Source organism: Mauremys reevesii, linkage group 2 (assembly GCF_016161935.1).
Source record: "Mauremys reevesii isolate NIE-2019 linkage group 2, ASM1616193v1, whole genome shotgun sequence".
NCBI lineage: Eukaryota > Metazoa > Chordata > Testudines > Geoemydidae > Mauremys > Mauremys reevesii.
In genome coordinates, this window is record NC_052624.1 from 201,866,542 (window position 1) to 201,887,205 (window position 20,664).

Consider the following 20,664-nt stretch of genomic DNA (forward strand, 5'->3'; position numbering starts at 1 on the left):
GACATTTATTTTTTTAAGAGGATGCTGAGCTTAAATAGTTAGAGGCTTGCAGACACTTTTTATTGCTACACTATTTCACCCACTCAGGAGCTCGGAATCCTTTTCGCACATGGAACTTACACCCCGCCCCCCAACTCAGCGTCTCTTGCTACCACAGCTACTGGTGGAGCAAACCAAAGAGGGGGGGTTCCAGACGCAATATTGGATCTGAGAATCAATTCGGAAGTAACACTGGATCTGAGAATCACTCCCAAGAGGCTTTCGAGTTTGGGCGCAAGGAACGTGCCGCTTTTACAGCCACCAGAACTGGCACGCTCGCTCCCGGGAAGCCCAGGGCTCTGCCCCAGCCTCCCCTCTCGGAGAGGTTTGTGCCACACCCTCTCTTAGTGTCTGGCCATGGCAGGCTCACTTGCTGTGCAGAGTGAGGGGGAGATAAGAGAGGGGGAAGGAAGGGAAGAGGCTGGTTTTCCTGGAGTGGGAGGGAAAAGCGTCAAAGAAGAATTTGCTCCCCAGGAGAAACATCCACCTGAGGTTCCGCGGCTGCTGCTGCTGCGTGAGCCGGGGGGAGATGTGCTGCTGCTGCTCCTGCAGATGGCTGCTGCTGGCTTCTCTGCTCTGGGCGGTAGGGGAATGCCAGCTTCGAGGTGAGACCCCGGCAGTCCCCAGCCTGGGAGATTAGCGTGCAGACAGGGGGGCTTGGCGGAAGCCGCCGAAGGGAACTTGTTGCACACGGGGGCTGTGTGCGCTGGCTTTGGCGGCGCCACGCTTCGGCAGTGGCTTCGCTGCTGGCTTTCTGGACCAGCCTTGGGAACGGGGGCGGGGGCGAGCTCGGGATGGCCCTGGTGAATACCGGTCTGCAGCCGTGCTTGCACATACCGAAAATCGGGAGCCACCCCGGACCCGAGGGGGGTTGGCCTCTGTTGGGGACGGAGCAATAAGGCTCCCCGCCAGAGCGTAGCTTGATCAGCTGCGGACTTAACATGCAACTTGCCCTTGTCTACACCAGCATCGCGAAATGTATCAGCCTCGCACTTTGGAGCACACGCTGTTTAGCCTCGCTATTTAGACAGACCCTAGGGGCCTGAAGAAGAGCATGGCTCAGTGTCTCTTGTTTTCTCCTTCATTCCCTGCTCTCTCTCTCTCTCTCTCCCTCCCCAGGCTCGTGAGCTTTGTCCTCTTCGCCCTTTTTTCCCATCGCCCCATCTCTCCCCCCTCCCCAGCCTCTGTAAATTACAACCCCCCGCCGCCCCCCCCCAGCTGCGGTAGTTCTTTTATCTCCTCATCTGAGGGCACTGGGGGTGGGGGCTGCCCGGCTTCGCTGCTGCCGTGGCGAAGGGGCCGCCCCCTGGCTTTGCAAGTTTGCAACATGCAGGGCCCTTTTGAAGTGAGGGGCGATCCCAGGGCCAGGCTCCCTCCCTCCCCCCGCCGGGGCGACTCGCCCCCTCCCGGGACGGGCCATCGCGGGTTCCTGTTGGGAAACCCGGCTGCTGCCCCATCCCCCTCGGAGCACTGACCCGCGGCTGGGCGCTGGGAATGAATGGGGCGGACACTCTCGCCGCGAAGTCCGCTTCGCATTGTCTCCTAGCAGAGGCAGCCAGCCAGAAACCGGCTCCTCTCCCTGCCCCCCCCCCATGCCACTCGACTGCTTGGGGCTCCGGGGGCCATTGTGAGCCTGCCTAGCCCTTCTTCCTCCCCCAGTCCCTGGGGGCTGCCTTTTCACCTCCCCCCTTTCCGCCGGCTGGAAAGGGGACGGGGCAGCCCGCCCTGGGCTGCACGTGAATCACCCTGTGTCCCCTGGAAAGGATGGGCCTTAGCAAAGGCAGAGGCTGGGCTCGACATTGCTACTGCCGAGGGGACGCGTTTAGGGGGCCAAGCCGGTATACCAGGGTGGCTTTGCGATTATTAATTTATTATCAGCTTTATAAGGAGCCTATCGCTGTGGTGTCTGGGAAGTTACACACCGTTTAGATGAGGACACAAATACTTATGTGCCGCTGCTGTTGACAGGGTGGGTGCAGAGATTAATCACAGAGCTCTACGCTCCCGGGGTCTGAATTCCTTATCACTTTAGGCTTAATATCTGCCACGCCTATAATCCCCCTCCCTCCTTGAGCATCACTGCAGTCGATGTTTTACAAATAAGACGCGGTCCCTGCCCCCAGGTACTCTTAGCTTGAGGAAGAGGATCAGGCACAAAGATTTCCTCACTTTCCCTGATGTAAATCAGAAGTAACTAACTCCACGGATATCAGTGGCCTTGAGCTCATAAGAGGAAGTCTAATATTAGCTGGCAGTGAAATAAGCTAGTGCTGGTCAATTTCAAAAATGGCTTTTGCAAGGATTTTTTAAAAAGCATTTTAATAGTGAACTAACTCTGCCCCGAGTTGTAGTAGGTTTGATTGCTTGTGGCATCTCCTTCTGCTACCTTTGAAGTGATACTTGGTCATGCTTGGAGGCTGCTGCCTGCTCTAGGTCCCATCCAGAGGGAAGTAAGGCCTATAGACTGTTTGCTTGCTTTGCCCCTCCCAGGGGTTGCAGCCAGCTTGCTGCTTTGCCCTGCCCAGGGGACCAATTCCCCAAGTGCAACTGCCTGCCCCAGCCAGGAGGCTGCAGGACTCTAGACTGTTTGCTTGCTCTGCCCCCCCGCCCCGTTAGTGGTTGGAATCACTGCCTTTATGAAGGATGCATGGTGCTTTAGATCAATATTAAAAAAGACTTTTTTAACATTTGGAAATCAAGCTAGTCCCCAGTCCCAGTTTGCATCTCTTGACTGGACACTGGGGACCTTAATAGGAGAAAATGTGGCTGCATCTCTAATGTGTCCCCTCATTGGGGAAAGTGACCAAAGGATCTTCCTATTCTGACTCTCTTACCAGGCCCTCACCTCAGCCAGCCTTTGGCCTACTCCAAACTCATTTTGTCTTTTGTTGAGCTGGGAGAGCATGGATTCCTCTCCATGATCTATATCAATTTCAACCCCCACCATCCCCTTACGCAACAGAACTGCACTGATTTTGCTGGCAGGGGTCCTATAAACTCATGGTGGAAAGGGATGTTCCCTAATGTCTAATGTTATATGCTTTGGTAGTTGATGGGAGGAGGGTTTATTTACATAAACTAGACAATTGCTATATGAAGAACGAGGACTGAAGTCTTTTACACATGTAAATTGGAATAATTATTCAGCATTATACACTTAAGGTTATTGGAGTAATCTGTTAGAAGTCTTTGTTTTTCTAATAACTTTCTCATACTCTTTCTTTAGGTCTAAGCTCAACATTGAAGATTTTTTTCCCCTTTAGAAAGTTAGAGAGAAAGTTACAGAGCCACTATTATTTCTCGAGTTTTTAGGACTGTTTTGTAATGCTGTTAGTTATTAATCCAGCTCCCAGTGAAGTGAGCAGCAAAACTCTGATTGATTTTAGTGGACACAATTAGGTCTCTACTGAAGAAATTAATTAGAAATGCTGGATACATGCTGGATATATATAGGACTTAATTTTCCTAAATGGAAATCAGTAAGCTGAAGTATGGCATTCAAGACAGACATATGTTGGCGTCTGGAAGTTTACACATTACAAATGTGTTTATTGCCATGATTATACGTTCAAAACTTCTATTGCTTGTGTAGGCATGCAGGATTGAGCCCAAATTAGGGTGACCAGACAGCAAGTGTGAAAGATCGGGACGAGGGTGGGGTGGGATAATAGGACCCTATATAAGAAAAAGACCCCAAAATTGGGACTGTCCCTATAAATTTGGAACATCTGGTCACCCTAGCCCAAATAAATGCTGAAAAATTCTGAATCCATATATATGTGAGAGCATTGAGTAAATGCACCTGTACTTCTTTAGATGAACAGTCTATTTAAAAACAAACAAACAAACCAATACAAGGCAACATCTATAGCTATGTTATGAACATTCAGGTAGACTATTTAAGTGCATATTCATCAGGAAATTTAAATGCCAAAGTCTTTCAGTACTAACTGCTGCTTAATGTATATTAGCATATCGTTTTAATAGCATAAACAGTAATAAAAAATACTACACTTTTACAATGGCGATAAGTTAATGTGAATGTGTAAACCCTAACTTTCATACACACAAATTCTCAAGGATCAGATTGAAAGAACTGCTGTAAATTAATAAGAGTATATTATTGATATGTCAAATAATTTTTACACAGTAATTTGAAGGCTTCCTGATGAAATGTATCTTGACTCTATATTAAAGATTACACATGCCATCAAATTTGATTGTAGCTAAACCTCATCTTGTCAGTTTTCTTTAGCGGTAACTATAATCTTTTCTTTCTTTCCTTTGGTTGTTTCTGTGTTTCTTTTTCAAAGATTGGGTCAGAAAATCATTCTTTCCATTAGCTTACATATATCTCTGCATGTTGATGTGGATGATAGCATTAAAGTAGTGAGTATCAGAACCCATCTGGTGGATAATGGTCTTACAAAAGCTAGCATTCCATTATTTATCTCATGATACTAATCCAAAAACAATGTGAGGAATGTTATGGCAATACAAATGATTGTATTACTTTTGGAGAAAGTAAAAACAGCCGAAGTCCAGAATATCTATACTTTTGAATATCAAGGTAATCTTAAAACCTGGTTTGTTGCACAGTTGGAAAGGTTTGAAAGACTAGACCAGAGTTGGTGCTGAGATCACAAAACAAACATTATTTTAGAATGCCCATAAAAATACCATTGATAAAATTATCTCTTCAGCATTTCCTGCTTTTCAGTACATGTCTCCATATTTCCTGACAGCAAATCAGGAAACTATAGAATACAATAGCTGTGTTGGTTTGTCAGAAGATGCTATAGTCTCTGGTGTGAAAAAGCAACATAGCATGATAAAGAAAATTCTGTGGTCTAGTCTTTCAATCAGTAATCTAAACACGGTTATGTGTAAATTTGAAAGGTTTCTTCAGTATAAGATGGATATTTTACATACACATTAAATTTCTTAGGTATTTTGATAGCATATCTATCCTAATTTTTTCCTCTTGGTTATTGAATGGCAAACATTGATTACAGAGACAAGGTGGGTGAGGTAATATCTTTTATTCGACCAACTGCTGTTGGTGAGAGAGATGAGGTTTCAAGCTTTTACCAACAGAAGTTGGTCCAATATAAGATATTACCTCACCCACCTTGTCTCTCTAACATCCTGGGATTGACACTGCTACAACAACACTGCACACAACATTGATTAGGTAATTAACTGACCCAATTCTTATTATTGAATTGGATTTCCCACTACTTGTCAAACAGTTGTAGTGTTGCTTCTGTAGATTCAACACCCAATCTCTCAATAAAGAAAGCAGCTTTTTTATAGGCAGATGGCAGTGGTGACTTTCAAAGTGATTGCATTGTAGATTGCAGCTTTATTCAGCTGCATGTCAGTAGGTCATGCCTCAACTCATTTTAATGAGTCAGAGTGTGTTGCGGTAACCTTGCTGTCCATAGATCTGGGAATTTTGAATCAGTAGTTTAAGCCTTTGCTCCAGTCACAATAATCTGTGCCAAATGCGGGAAGTCTCTGTATGCTGTCTAGCATACATCTATAGGCACATGCTCTTCGTTGTGCATAACCATAACTACATACTAGCCAAATGCATGTTTTATATAATGACAGGGTCACTTTCAGACCTGTGAATCTATGTTTTAACACTTTGAAACCAACTATTGTAACACTTTCAAAAAAGTCGATTTGAACTTTCAAGATGTGCTGGACAATATGTCCCTAAATATTGTGTGGTGAGGAGTGAAAAAGCATGTCATAAGGATTTAGGAATTGCTATACTGGATCAAACAGTAATCCTTCTAGTCTCGTATTTTGTTTCCAGAAGTGGTAAGTACCCGATGTTTCACAAGCAGGTATAAGAAAACTTGTGTTATGTGATGATGGGCTCCTAGGGAAAGTTTCTTCCTGAATGCCAATAGTTGGCTTATGCTCTCCAACAGGAGAAATTATATCTCTTCCAATGGTCTTATTTTTTTTTTAATGTTTATTATTGTAACTCTAGATATGGTAATTCTGGATATGCTTTTATCCATATAAATATCCTATACTTTTAAAAATTCTCCTAAGATAATGTTAAAAGAAGCTGCAAATCCCTTGACGTTTGGAAAAGAAATGGAGTGCTCTGTTTTAATCTATATGAAAAACTCAGAAAGGCTGTAGTGCAAGCAAACTGCAATTAAGAACAGTGAAATGATGAGCTAAAAAGGGGCGATAAGTCAGGGACAGAATGAGTTAATCAATGTTCCATCATAAGACTGAAAAGCTATATATCTTCTTACAACAAAAAATAGTCGGGCAGAAGTATCTGCTGTACAGCAATCTACAATGCTCAGTGCCCCTCATTACCACTGGTCTGGGAGCCTCAAGTACAAACTGGGACCCTCTACCACTGTGTGCGTGTGCACCTGTGAGAATGTGGGCCACAACAGCAACCCCAAGTTCTGGTGTTATGGGTTGTGCACTTTCTTTGACTACACAAGTCCCACTTTAATTTCCCTCCCTATCAGGTGGCCTAATGTAGTGCTGCTTCACTGTATATCCCTTAGGAATGTTGCCTCTATGTGTGCAGCATGTCAATAAAAATATATGGCTCATAGACTGACATTAAGCAGCATTATAATATTTTGGGATGAAAAAGAGCACTTGTATGTAAATCTCAGTTAACTGCCAATTTTTATCACTTAGATGTTCAGTTTGGGGGAGTGTGGGGAGGGGAATCAGGCGATACTTCAGCTATCCACAGTAACTGAAATAGAACAAGATACATGCCTGGATGAGAAACTTTCTAAAATACAACATTAAATGCCAGCCCTAATCAGTGTATACTTAAATGTCAAATTTTGCTCATATTATTTCTTCTGCATTTTCCTTCAGTTTTATTTTAAAAGAAAGCCAAAGCTAAAGAGCAACATGGTCTTTGTTCTGCCCACAGAGTACAAAGGTATGTGAAGGAGAAAAATCTTGTGAATGCATTCTAAGTAGACTGAAGATTAAGATAAAAAGCCACTTGTGTGCCATAAATATTTTTTTCCATGCCCTAAAGGCTAAAAAGTGTATCTTCTGTAAATTATCAGCATATCTTGATTAGTTGTTGGTATTTACCGCACTTTCACACAAAGCAAGGATCTTCAGACAGAGCCTGTCTCCTTTTTCTATGTCTTTGTTTAAAAAGGGCTAAAGGGCTGAGGCATTCCATGCTGAGATGGCCTTCCTGATGGGACAAAGAACTATAGTATCTATGTTAGAGAGAAGCTTTACAAAATGAGATTGCTTATTTCTTCTTTGATTTAGAAGAGTATTCATGAGTTTATAGTAACACAGTTGCATGAAAACTCCCAAATTATGTGTTTGAGGTCCCTTAGTGATCACCTTACATCTTACTTTAGTATTACATCAGTCAGCAATTCTCTACTTTGTGAGCTGCCCTGGAATGCTAATACATGCAGGTACCATAGAATGGGCACTGAATTTTGGCGTTTTAATTTCCAGTTTTTTTTTCAGCTGGACTATTCAGTGGGTACTAGTTCATATGATAGAGAGTAGTCTAGTGTAAAATGACTAGTGCTCCTGCTCCACTAATTACTTCTACTACATCTCTACCCTGATATAACGTGACCTGATATAACACGAATTTGGATATAATGCGGTAAAGCAGTGATGGGGGGGGCTGTGCACTCTGACGGATCAAAGCAAGTTCGATATAACACGGTTTCACTTATAACGCGGTAAGATTTTTTGGCTCCCGAGGACAGCATTATATCGGGCTAGAGGTGTATTTCTTTTTAATTAGAGGTTGTATTTGTATGCTTTTGCAAGAAAAAAAATACTGCAAATGTCCACCTAAATCAAAGGCTTCATGATTATTTATACATTATTGTCAGGCATTAAAAATAAGTATGAATGTAAAATTTTACAGGAAAACCAGTAGATTTATTTTATAGTTAAATTGATTACACTTAAAATTTTACATGAAAACTAGAAACCATATAGGAGCATAGCTATGTTGATATATAATGCCATCAAAACATAAGCCTTCAATCCCCCTTTGCCAGGGGCGGCTCTACTAATTCTGCCGCCCCAAGCAGGGCGGTGCTCGCGCTGCCGTTCGCGGTCCCGCGGCTCCGGAGGACCCCCTGTAGACGTGCCTGCAGAGGGTCTGGTGGTCCCCTCCAGTGGAGCATCCGCAGTCATGCCTGTGGGAGGTCCACCCGAGCCGCGGGACCAGCGCACCCGCTGCAGTCATGCCTCCGGGAGGTCTGCTTGTCCCCCGGCTCCGGTGGACCTCCCGCAGGCATGACTGCGGAAGGTCCGCCGGACCCGCCTGCCGCCCTGCCGGCAAAATGCTGCCCCATGCGCGTGCTTGGCGCGCTGGGGTCTAGAGCCGGCCCTGCCCTTTGCAAATGGGTAGATGCAGAAAATGTAGGGGCCAATCCCTCCATAAGATTTTTTTCTCATGAGAAGCCCCCATTGTGTGGGCAGGCCCCCATAATTTTTTTCCTGTTTTCTCCTGACAGGACAATGTGGACGAGTCTCTCTGAGTCCTGGTTTTTCTCACAGGAGAAGATGATCTGGTTTTTATAGTATTAGCTGTAAAACCTTGCTGGTTTAATCTCTGCTTGATTCGATGAGATTTTTCCATAAGTGCATTCACACTGTCTGTCTATCCTTACCCACTTCCACTCCTAGTCTAAGTCTTCCAAGAGTGGCAAAAGCCTGTAGATTTCAGAGTAGCAGCCGTGTAGTCTGTAACCGCAAAAAGAACAGGAGTACTTGTGGCACCTTAGAGACTAACACTTTTATTTGAGCATAAGCTTTTGTGGGCTACAGCCCACTTCATCGGATGCATGCAGTGGAAAATACAGTAGGAAGATATATATATAATATATATATTACACACACAGAGAACATGAAACAATGGATGTTACCATACACACTCTAACACACTCTAACGAGAGTGATCTATAGTGAGCTATTAGTAGCAGGAGAGAAAAAAACTTTTTGTAGTGGTAATCAAAATAGTCCATTTGCAGCAGTTGACAAGAAGGTGTGAGGAACTGTGTGGGGGGAAATAAACATGAGGAAATAGTTGTAGCCTGTAGGACATCCACAGAGGACACCTACTGAGTTGAGGAAAAAGGAGCATGCCACAGAGGTGATATTTCTATTCCCCTTCTATGCTTCTTCCAACAGCCATGTTCCATATTGGTTTCTGCTTGTGCAGACAGTGAGTAGAATTGAGCCTTTAGTTTCTGCAGTGGTTTTATGAGCTTTAACATATTAAGATTTTTTAATGGTTTATTAAACAATAAAGACTCTTGTCAAGGACATTCCCTGACCAATTTCATCTAAATTAAATTAAAGCTTTGTATTTGAAGACAGTTTTACAAAAATAAGATATATCATCTTGTTGAGCTCTTTCATTGTTCTGCGAGACCCAGCCCTCCTTTTGATTCCCACGTGAGAAGTCATCATAGTTAAGCAACTGTCTTCCTGAAATGAAGACTTTATTTCCCCGTCAATTCTGTCTTTGTTTTTACTGTTAGTTGTAAGTGACCTTGGAGATAGACACATAGACTCTAGAGGATGCAGAGGATATCATATTTGTTTAAGCTTTTCTTTTGCTAACAGTCTGCAGTGATTTAGGCTGGCTTGGTGGAAAGGAAAGGGGATGAGTAGAGAAAGTCTCTGTGGTCAGTGTACCCAGTTAATAAATTGGGAAGGCCTAATCTCAGAGGTTAAATGAAATTGTCTTCAGCTCAAAAAGGTTTGAGTGGACTGTGGATTTTTTATTTTATATAGGTTACTACTATATCAGCACCTTTATCAAGCATTGTACTAATATATAGATGCCTTGGGTCCGATACACCACTGCATTAACCTCCTTTTACTCCCTGTGCAACTACACTGCACTTACACCAGTGTAAAACTGGAGTAATTAAGAAATGAATTGAGCTTTTGGTCTTCATATATGGAAATTAGGTGTTCCCTATATCCTACTTCTTTTCTCTAATGCTGAGAAAATAACAGTGATTTTATGAATTGGGGGATATTTTGCATAAATTAGAAGCACATATTAAAAATATACAGTGTTGGAGATTTACCAGCTGTTTCATCCAGTAGTTCCATTTTGTTTGAAGAATTCTAAACAATATATTAATAAGTCTACTGTTATCCAGTGCCTCAGTAACTGACAGAATGGTGGTTACTAGAGAACAGATATAATGAAGTTTGCAAAGCACAAAGAGTGAAGTATTGCATATTTTTGTTCCTTTTCTTAAAAGAAAAGAAGTCCTATCAGACGTTACAATTCCTATTTTACTACTCACCTTAGAAGATGCAACCCAATGACTTATACTGGAAATTTCACCAGTGCCAAAAGACATTTAAGAATAATTTCACTGCAGAGTTAATTCCGTAAAGACTTTAAGGTGTCTGGTGTTTGAATAGTGATTGACCTGTATAACACAACTCAGACACTGGATGGAAAAAATACAAATGTCCTGAAAAAGGAAAATCTTGGGTGAAGAATGTTTCAGTTTTTCCAAAATTTATCTTTGTTAATATGACACATTAGGAAAATATAAGTGTGACATTTAAAAAAGATATAAAGACAGATGAAGAGTAGTATAGAAGATCAGCATAATTCAAAAGAGCTTAGATACTTTAGGTCTGATCATTAACAAAATTTGTTGTTGGACTGTACAAGTGGTAGACTTAATGGGCAAAATCCTGGCTCTAATGACGTCAATGGGAAAACTCCCATTGACTTCACTGGGACAGGAATTCACCCAAGGAACATAAATGCAGATAAACTTAACATGAAAAGTGTTAATATTGCTTTTAGATTTATACTGTTGGAGGTTTTAGTTTATTTACATTTATGAAAGTCTCCATGCAGAGTTGTGCCACAGCTGAAAACATAATTCAACAGATCAAATAAGCATTTAAAAAGACCTGTGTGTAAATCAGCAGCTGGCACTTTCTTTGTGACGGAATTGCCCAGGAACCCAGCTCTTTCAGGAATAATTGGCATGGAGGTGTTTGATTTTAAGCTTTCCTGTATTAGTCAATGGGCCTGATTATGAACTCATTTACACATTTACTCATTAAATCAGGACTTACTTAATGGAATGACATTGGAATAAAGACAGAATTAGGCTCACTTCTGGTTTTATATGACTGTACTTTCATTGACTTCAGTAAAGTTACTGCTGATTTGCACTAGTATAAGTGTATCAAGACAAAAATTGCTTCATCTGAGGTAGTTAGTGAGCATTCAACAACAGTAGTGGACCATTGTTTGTGCTTCTTTACTGACAGGTTCATTATGGCAGCCCAATGGTGAGAGTCTGCCATTCTTGTGCTGGCAGTTGGTTTGTGTGAAGTATTTTGTTCATGGAAAAACTTACTAATATAAAACATGGAAAAATATCATACTTTGCTATCTGGCTTTCTTTTATTAACTCTCCTTATTCTAAAATATAAGAAGCTGATACATCTAGTAGTTATCTGTCATACCAGACTGTAACATTTAGAAATTAACTTGTGCTCCTCATAACTCTTATTGTCACTCACTTGCTTCTATTGTATTCTTTAGCTGTAAGTGTAATGCTATGTGGTGTTTTTTCTTTACTGTGAGTTGTACGTGTGTGTGTGTGTATACACAGTATTGGTCTTTTTAAGACAAAATGTAATCCCCAGCCATGTACTTATTCGATACACCGATACTGACTTGGACACTTAATACATTCCATGGGTGGCATACCTGAGCCCACTTACCTACTGACGCTTTAAAAACTCCTGCACCCCAATCTGGGTCTATGCTGGTTATGTGATATGTATGTATCTCTTCATCCTTGTAACTGATACCTGTAATCCCTCATAACTCAAACCTGACCCCAGATGTACAGTACCTTCCCTCTTAGCTTGTGTATATTTAATTGTAAACATGAACTTTAATAAAAAATTTAAATCTATTTAATTGTACTGTGTCCTAATGTCTCTAGTGATCATGCTGTTTCTACTTAACAGGATTAGAAGAGCTTGATGAGGGAAGTTTAAAATAGAAATTGTTTGAGTTGTTAGGATATTCAGAAAATCTGGTTTAAATCAGAGTTGTGAAATCTATGCTGTTTAAAATTCTAGGATTCCATTTATATGCCTATGCTGATTGCAAACTGCCTATCATGTTACCATTATCTGAAAATACTTTTCAAAGAACATTGAAGAGCCCAGATTTTGATTTTTTTTTTTAAATCAGTGTAACTTTGTTGACTTCGGGGGAGTTACTCTGGGTTTGCCGAGGTGTAATTACTGAATAATTGTTCATATCTTCCTCCATCCGCACCCATACAAAATAAATAAATAAATAAATATGAACCACTAAGTCCATGATTCAGTAAAGTACTTAGGCACATACCTAGATTTAAGCTTATGTAGTCTCGTGGACTTTAGTGGGACAATTTATGTGCTTAATTTACAGAGTAAGAAATATTTTTTAAAATCACTTGAAATCTAATAAGCCTGTGCCTGTTAATGGGTTTAATGGAAATATCAGTATTCCATCATGCTTTGTGATGAAAAATGAATTTTTTTATCAAAAGTTATGAATTTATTTAAAAATCTGTTAAAAATGTAAACTTTTAGAGTCATTAGAGTTTGACAAAGAACTGTTAGTCTCTTAGCCAGAAAATGTAAAAAATACTAAATAAAAAATCTAATTAATGTATAGGTGCTTGGAAATAAACACTCATGATTTCCATCAAGATTCATAAAAATCAAAATCTGAATCTTTTCAAGCCTAATCACAATGTATCTTATTTGAAGTATGCTTATTTGAAGTGCCTGCCAATATCCTACTGAATGAGCCTGTCACTGTGAAAGGCACATTTGGGTCAAATTAATTCCTGGTGACTTCAGAGTGATTACACCGGGGATGACTTTGGTCTCCTATATACTGCGTCAGAATTGTAATGGGGGAAAATGGTTGTTCTGTGCAGTCTATAGTGCAGATTTCCTGTGATGTTTTCTAGAGGCATGACAAACCATTCTCTAAGCACTAGTGACCAGGAGGAGGTCTTGATGGGGGCAAATTGCCCTACATCTACATGCTGGGAGGATTCTTGGGTTTTTCTCTGAGTCATCTGGTGCTGACCACTGTCAGAAACAGACATTGGACAGATGTCCTACAGGCGTGATCCACTATGACAATTCCTATGCGAGACTTGTTTCAATTTCTCTCTCTCTCTCTTTTTTTTTTTCCCCCTAGTCAAAATCTATTGGTGAAAGCTGGACTTGTTTATTCAGTAGTTCAGAAGACAGAAATCTCAATGGATAATATTTTACATATCACATTATCCTATCCTTCTCCCCACAAAGAGAAACTTTAAGTAGAGTGTTTATAATTGTGCCTTTCTGTGTGGAAAGTAAGCCTACTCACCCAGCACTCAACAGGATTTTTTTTTTTTTAAGTGGAGGTTTGGGTCAGTGGATGGATGGTGAAATTTAAGCCAAGCTGTATTATGATTAAAGGGTGAATAGAGCCCCAAGTCCCTGGAAGTGGCACAGTAGTATCTGATCTTAGGGGAGTAACTAAGTAACACATAGCAACTGATGCAACATGTGACATTGATGACAGTCTTGAGGGTAAAGTTGTATATCCTGTACTTTGGTCGAGATGAAGCGTTATCTAGTGACAGGGATTAGAGGACTTCATCAGTGATGTAAAGATGGCCCCCAGAATGATGAAGTGGACAGTAATGCCCCTGTTTGGTGAGAGAAAAGCAGTTTGGAATATGACCAAACAAAAAAGAAATTCAGTGTACCATAAAGCAGGAATTGATATTTTCCTCCTATAAAACATGTGCAACCTTAAGGGAACTGTTCAGTCCTTGATGACCCTACCTGAAACTTAACAACCCAATTCTTTAGGCCCTTCCTTATGTCAGTAGTCCATTTCCCACATGAATTAAGCAGGGCTGTTTGGATGACTAAGGGTTTTCAGGATCCAGTCCAAAGTGTGTTTTACTTTTTTTTATGATAGTATCACAGTAGTGTTGCTGTAGTTTAAGTGAAAGACAAATCCCTGTCTTCAGGCTGTCACAAGTTTCTAAAAAAATTATCCTTTGGTCTGAAATGCCTCATGCTTGTTCTCAGGCCAAAGGCAAACTACTTTTGGAGCTTTGATTAAAATTCCATGTGGCTGTCTGAGTTATTTGAGCTTTGGTGGGGGTTAGGGAAGAACGGTCTTCCATGCTTTTTTAATTTGAAAAATTTCCCAGATTTTTGCCCTTTTATTTTTTTGGCCCTAAAATCCAAAATTGCTTAATATTTGTACTTGTTGGGAAGTTTGACCTGCATGAAGACAGGTGCCTTCGATGTGTGAAGTTAAGTGTTTGAAAATGCTATACAAAAAATGCGCAGAAAGTGACTTGTAACTATATATTTTTCAAATGTACAGAGATGCTGAGCTCTCTCTATATGCACAAGAGCATGTGAAGTTGGAGAGCAATTAATTTATAGGTTTCAGAGTAGCAGCCGTGTTAGTCTGTATCCGCAAAAAGAACAGGAGTACTTGTGGCACCTTAAAGACTAACAAATTTATTGTAGCATGAGCTTTAATTTATGTAACTCCAGCAAGAACTTCAGCAGTATACAATTCTACTTTAAAGTGAGAAAATTTAAATGTACATTTTGTTTTGGAAACTTAGCCATTTTCCAGCTCTTCTCTAGCCACTGTTGTTTTAAGAAAATAGGAGAAAATAGTTTAGAAAAAAAGTGTCAGGACATATTTTACTTTCTACAATCAAGAACAGAAGGAGGCTATGTGTAATATATATGCTAACTGGTGCCTTCAAAAAACAATTCACGGGCATGATTTGTGGTGTCTTACTCTCTATTTTTGCCCAATTAATAGCTTCTTTCTAAGGGGGAGATTTTGACATCAAAGGTAAGGGACTGATGCAGTGATGGCATATACTAGTTTATTTTATTTTACAGTTCTCCAGGCATGATCCTGAGCTGATGTCATTCATTGTAGCTTCATTTACATCAGAGTAGCTGTGCCCATTTATACCCACTGATTCTCTTACCCTCTGTCTCAGGGCTGATACAGATTTGTTGCTGCTTGAAGGAAAACTTATATTTCTTGTTCATCTGTAGAGAACATGTTTAAAAATACACTGATCTACAAAACGACTTATAATTCTATAGTGTCATGCAGAGACACTACCACTTGAAACAGTTATTGATTGTTATGAGATTTTCCACTTATTTTAAAACTGAAATTTAATTTATACTGATTAGTGTAATGTTCTCAAAAGTAGTAAGTTGAAATTAGAAAAGTTCAAAATATTGTGTACACAAAATATGCATTTACATTGTTACATATGACTGTTTAATAACTTGTTTACATCAGTCTGATAAAAAGCAACCTTACGTGTTTTATGATCCCTCTGAAGTACTATCACTTTTTGTCAGCCATGGGTTCTCCTCCCAGGGAGATGCCAATAGGTTTGGGGGTTACAAATGCCTTCCCGTTCCTTATGGATAAAAGAGAGGAGGTATCCTGATTTTTTTTTTTGGAGTCACAATACAGGAGAGGTTGGAAATTACTACTTTAAACCTTTAAAATTCTTGTTGAAACGCTTGTTTTCAAGTCTTTGTGGTCCTTATTTCACTGTGTTTGCAGAATCAGGCATAGAGAGGGAGTTTTGCATTGACTTCAGTAGAAACAGGTACAAGCAGACAGGATTTTCAGGTACAGAGAAGACTGTTGCCCCTTGGGTTGAAGATCAATAGACAATGTGTTGGGCAGGGGAAATCATGCCTACCCCAGAGCAGTAAGCATAGAGAGTCTCTGTGGGTGACCCTCTAAACTTTCAATGTATTTATACTTAACAAAAAGCCTAATGCCAATATTTTCAAACTTGTGTGCCTAGGCATGGGATGTAAATGCTTAGCATCTCTGAAAGTTGGGCTGCTTTTCTAGAGGCCTAATTATTTAGGTGCCTAAGTTTCTGGCATCCAAGTTTAAAAAAGCTGGCCTTAAACAGGTCTGGCAATATGGTCAGTAAGTTTCCTATTGCCCAGAGTCTCATAATTCAGTGGTAATGAATTGTTATGTAAGACCTCTTCACATACAGAATGTAAGGAGAAACTGACAAACCATTCAGTAAAATGTTTTAGTAGCCAGATATCATATTTACTAGTAGTTCTGTAGTGAAACATGTTCTGGAGTTTAAGGTGACTTCAGGGGGAAAAAAAGCTAGTGCTGTTGTAAAAAGATATAGGCTCCTCAGCATGTGGAAAAAGCTACTGGTGAACAAGCAAAAACTAATTTTATGGTCTAGCAGGTTTGTTGTTCCCTGGCAAGTTGCCTGTCTGTCAACCTTTGGCTCTTCTACTTTGGCTTAAATGCTGTGACAGAGAAACCATTTCCAGGCAGATTCTTGAACAGTGCTCATGGTCTAAGAATCAATACTTACAAGAAATGACTTAAGAGTTGTTTGAGGGACAGAATACTGAAATGATACTTTATAAATGCATGACAGCTGCTTAAAAATATACCTACAAATTAGCTAACTTTTACATCCAATCAGATTCTCTGATTTTGCTTAAATGCTGACTTTTTGTTCTTGTTTCTTTCCTCTGCATATTCCTCTTTAGCGTGTTACTGAATTGTTATGCCTCCAAAAAGGTATTTAAAGGGTTTCTTTTAAATTATTAATTTCTAAATGCTAATCACTGTGTACCTTATATAGCTCTTCTCAGATGCACTGATTTTATTACAAAAAATAGCACCAAATGTGCCTTCCCTACATTTTAGTGGCTTGCTAACAGACTTTTCCAAAATTAGATTTACAGATGGAGCAATTTGTGGTCAATAATAGAACAAGTCCAGAAAAGAATCTGAACTACTTGTTAACACCCAGACTTGCCCCTGTGCTGGAATGCTGTTGATGCAGTATGATTATTGGGAGAAAGAGGGATATGGATGATACTGAGATAGTAACCAATGAAAGTTTTCCCTTGACTTCAATGGGCATTGGATCAATTCCCATATGACTAAACTAGAGGGAGGAACACTGACTATCTAATTTTTGCATGGCACCCATCAGTGTAGTATCTGACCCATCTTGTACAGTGTCTGAGTATCCTGGCTAGAAAGACAATTAAGGAGGCCACAAAGTCTTATTAGAGGGTTTGAATGTAATTTGTCATTTAAAGTACATTCATAGCATTTATTTTAAAAAGCCCTAGCTGTATTCCCATTTAAAAACTAGACTTCAAATTGGACTTTGATATGTATAATTGATTTACATATCTGAAATGTTTGTTTATCACCAATAGAATCATCAATTTCTTGGTCTAAGATTTCATCAGAGAATAAGTCATTCTCCAGATTTATCTTTTCTTCCCCGTTCCCATGTCTGCCTTATTGCCCAACCATTCACTTTGTAATATGTTCACTGTACCTCCTACTATGCACATCTGCAAATTCTTCTTTAAGATTATAAAGGGAGCTGGCAGTGGTAGCAGCTCCAATATTTAAGTTGTCTAACAGTTCCCATCATAAAAGATTTTTGCATCCTTTTTTTTTTTAGAAACTCTTAATACTTTCACTGCTATTTGATCAAGCCTTTGAAATTTGGCAGGAACAAAGCCCTGAGGCTACAGATGCATTTTGGTTTGTCTGTTCAAGGCAGAGCTACATATTGTTAAAAATTCTGCTTTTTCCTCTTTCTTGATTCCATCCCTGAAAATTTTTTGGTCATTTTTCTAAAAACCTGGGCCTAAGCTGCTGTCAAAGCAGTGGCACACACTGCATTGGGAAAGCCTTATACCTCTAGTGGTAGATGTTTGTGCTGAGGTCCCAAGTTCAAATGTTTATATGAATCTAAACAAGGCAAGGGGGCGGGAGAAAGCACATTTCATGTAACAGATGACAGAAAGTTAGAGGCAAAAAGAATAGATTAGGCTATTTTCCCTTAATTTTGAAGTGCTGGGTCTCCCCTTCCTGCAATAAATCCTGTGGGAGGGAACTAAAGAGGAGGAACTCTATGCAAGGATCTACCCATGAAATTCTTCCCTGGGCATTCAATCATGAGGATGAGGTTTGCCCTTGCCCCCACACCTGTAGGCTCCCCAAGAATCTATGCAGATCCTGGGGAATCAACGAGATGTCAGGACTTTCTTTCCTGCCCCTCTGGCAGCCTTCTCTACCTCCTGGCAAGGGAACAGCACCCCTAACTGGGGTTTTGAGGTGGAGGGATGCTCAGCAAGGAAGGCACTATAGCCTCAGGCTATAAGACCTTTCCTGGGGAATCCCAAAAAATCCAGAGTGGGGATGGGGGCTGCTCACCACTGCCAACCCCCAGACAGCCCTGTGCCCATGTTTCGCCCTCTGCAGATCTCAACATCTTGTGTGGGGCTCTAACGTGAGGAGGATAGTGTGGCAGCGGGAGCTAAGCAGGAGTCACACCTGAAGTGTTCACTCCCATGCATGGATTTTTAGGGTACAGTCTCACCCCAATGGAATAAAACTATTTTCCACCTTAAAAACAAGGTCACGTTCTATTGTTTTCTGCTTTGGAATGTAGTAGGGGAAGAAACGCTCATATAATGTTAGCATTTTACACCAGGGAAGAACAGGTTGTTTGCCTTTAGTAAACTTCAACAATAAACAATTAAAGCTTAATTAATGTAATCTATTATTTTCCATTAATTTTCTTTCATTTGTTATGTCAAGTGCACTTTTTAGCCCACTGACTTCTTTAAAAGAATTTCACAGTGTTTTGGACAAACTTACTTTTTTCTATAGTCTTTGTTATATTCTAACTTTGAAATAGTTGACTGATGTTTGAGAGTTTGAAAGAAGGCTTGTTGTGAAAGGCACAACTATTGCCTTGAATTCAGAGAAAAAGCTTAACCTTCATGAATCATATATAAATGGGGGAGGAGGGGAAGGGAATAGTAAAGCTGACTAGGATCATTCTTGAGCAAACAACATTGTTGCTAGCTTCACTTTCTATTTTCAGCTTGAATTTGAGATAAAACTTTTTCTCTGTTATGTTGCAATGTTCAATTGCTTTCAAATGCATTTTCAAACACTGTGGCATTAATCAGCATGTCGTCTAACCCAGTTCAGAGCATGTCTAGATAACACCAGTAGCTGCTAATGTCTTGTCTACATTGTTGCTGCCAAGGATGGAACTGAACTGGTGGTAGCAACAGTGGGACATTTTTGGCAAAAAATGCCTTTTGTCACTTACATTGGAACTGTGGAAGAAGGAAGGATAGACCTAGGTCTTCTGAGATTTGTTGGTATTCTAGCAGATTGCAGAATTCAAATTAAAGTGTTTTTGGCATAACTAATGTGGTGAATTTTCTGTAGTTCCCTTTGAAATGCCTATCAGATTATTAAAATGCAACCTGCAAAAGCGTTTACAAATCTGAGAACCGTAAAGCTGTCTGCAGAACGTACTAAAAAGCATCCAGACAGGGTCTGAATGGAAACTAACTCTGTTTACAACTAACTTGGGTCAACTGACATTATACCAGCCAGTTCTGTTTTATTATATTAGAAAGAACTGCATTGGAACAATGGAGCCATCTTTGGGGGAAGGTCATGGCCTGGTTTGGGGGTTTTATTTTATATATAAAATAAAGTTTTAAAAACTGTACCATGTACTAAAATCAACCCCTTATCTGAGCCTCTGTGGGGCTCTCTCTGTTTAGGGTGACCATATTTCCCAAAGTAAAAATGGGACACTGCGTGGGGCTGGCCTGAGTCACCTGGCATCACTGCTTGCCTGAGCGCACGCCCAGCCTGCATAGGGCTGGCCCGAGCCCACCCCTCAAGGACCCCTCACCCCCATGCTTACCGGGGCTGGGGCTGCCTGCCTGAGCCCCACGCTACCTGGGGTGACAGCCTGAGCCCTGCTGGGCTGATGATCAGTTGGCAGGAGCAAATGGGACAAATGCCCATTTTTGCCAAAAAAGTTGGGATGTACAGGACAGGGCTTAAAAGTGGAACTGTTCTGGCCAAAATGGAATGTGTGGTCACCCTATTTCTTTTGATCTAGTGGAGATTCAGTTAGCTGTAATGTTACGGCAGAGCAGTTAACTTGTGTCATGTCAAGGCTATTACTTTTTATTAAACTGGTTGAATATAATTGGTTACTTGCTGTTTTAAGCACAGTGTGAATATCATTGTTTGAAAATGGGTCAAAGCCACCTTTGAGGCAAATGTTTCAGCAGTGACTGTACAAAATGGAGAATAAGGTAGACCACACGTTGTAACATGAAGCTCTTGCTTTGTATTCCTATAGAAAAAGTACAGAGGATTGTTTTTTTTGCAATTATCTGCTGTTACAATTACCAAATTTCTGTGATTTTCACTATTCCAAGAGGCAGTTCTGCAAAGCTTCACACCTCTGAGTAAGGATTACTCACATTAATAAATGTTACAGAATTGGGCCCTTAACTATGAAGAAACTATTCAATAAAAAAGATCTGGGGACACTATGTCACTGCTGGAATAAATGATATAATTTTACTAGCTACAATAGGGGAATCTAGCCCCAAGACTCATAGGTTATATACATCTCTTGAACCCAG

General features: G+C 40.6%; 1 protein-coding gene across 2 annotated transcripts in view; it reads left to right on the top strand.

The window, feature by feature from the left end:
• The first annotated feature begins 453 nt into the window (after positions 1-453).
• Positions 454-20,664, top strand: part of LAMA1 (laminin subunit alpha 1) — a 142,603-nt gene continuing 122,392 nt past the window's right edge. Inside the window, exon 1 of one of the 2 annotated variants that reach the window (XM_039527579.1) lies at positions 454-644. In XM_039527579.1, coding sequence (XP_039383513.1) covers positions 569-644 — 76 coding nt within the window. In that variant the 5' untranslated portion in view covers positions 454-568. Of the gene's footprint in view, positions 645-15,626; positions 15,646-20,664 lie in introns of those variants that run through there. The other variant, XM_039527580.1, reaches the window with a different exon arrangement.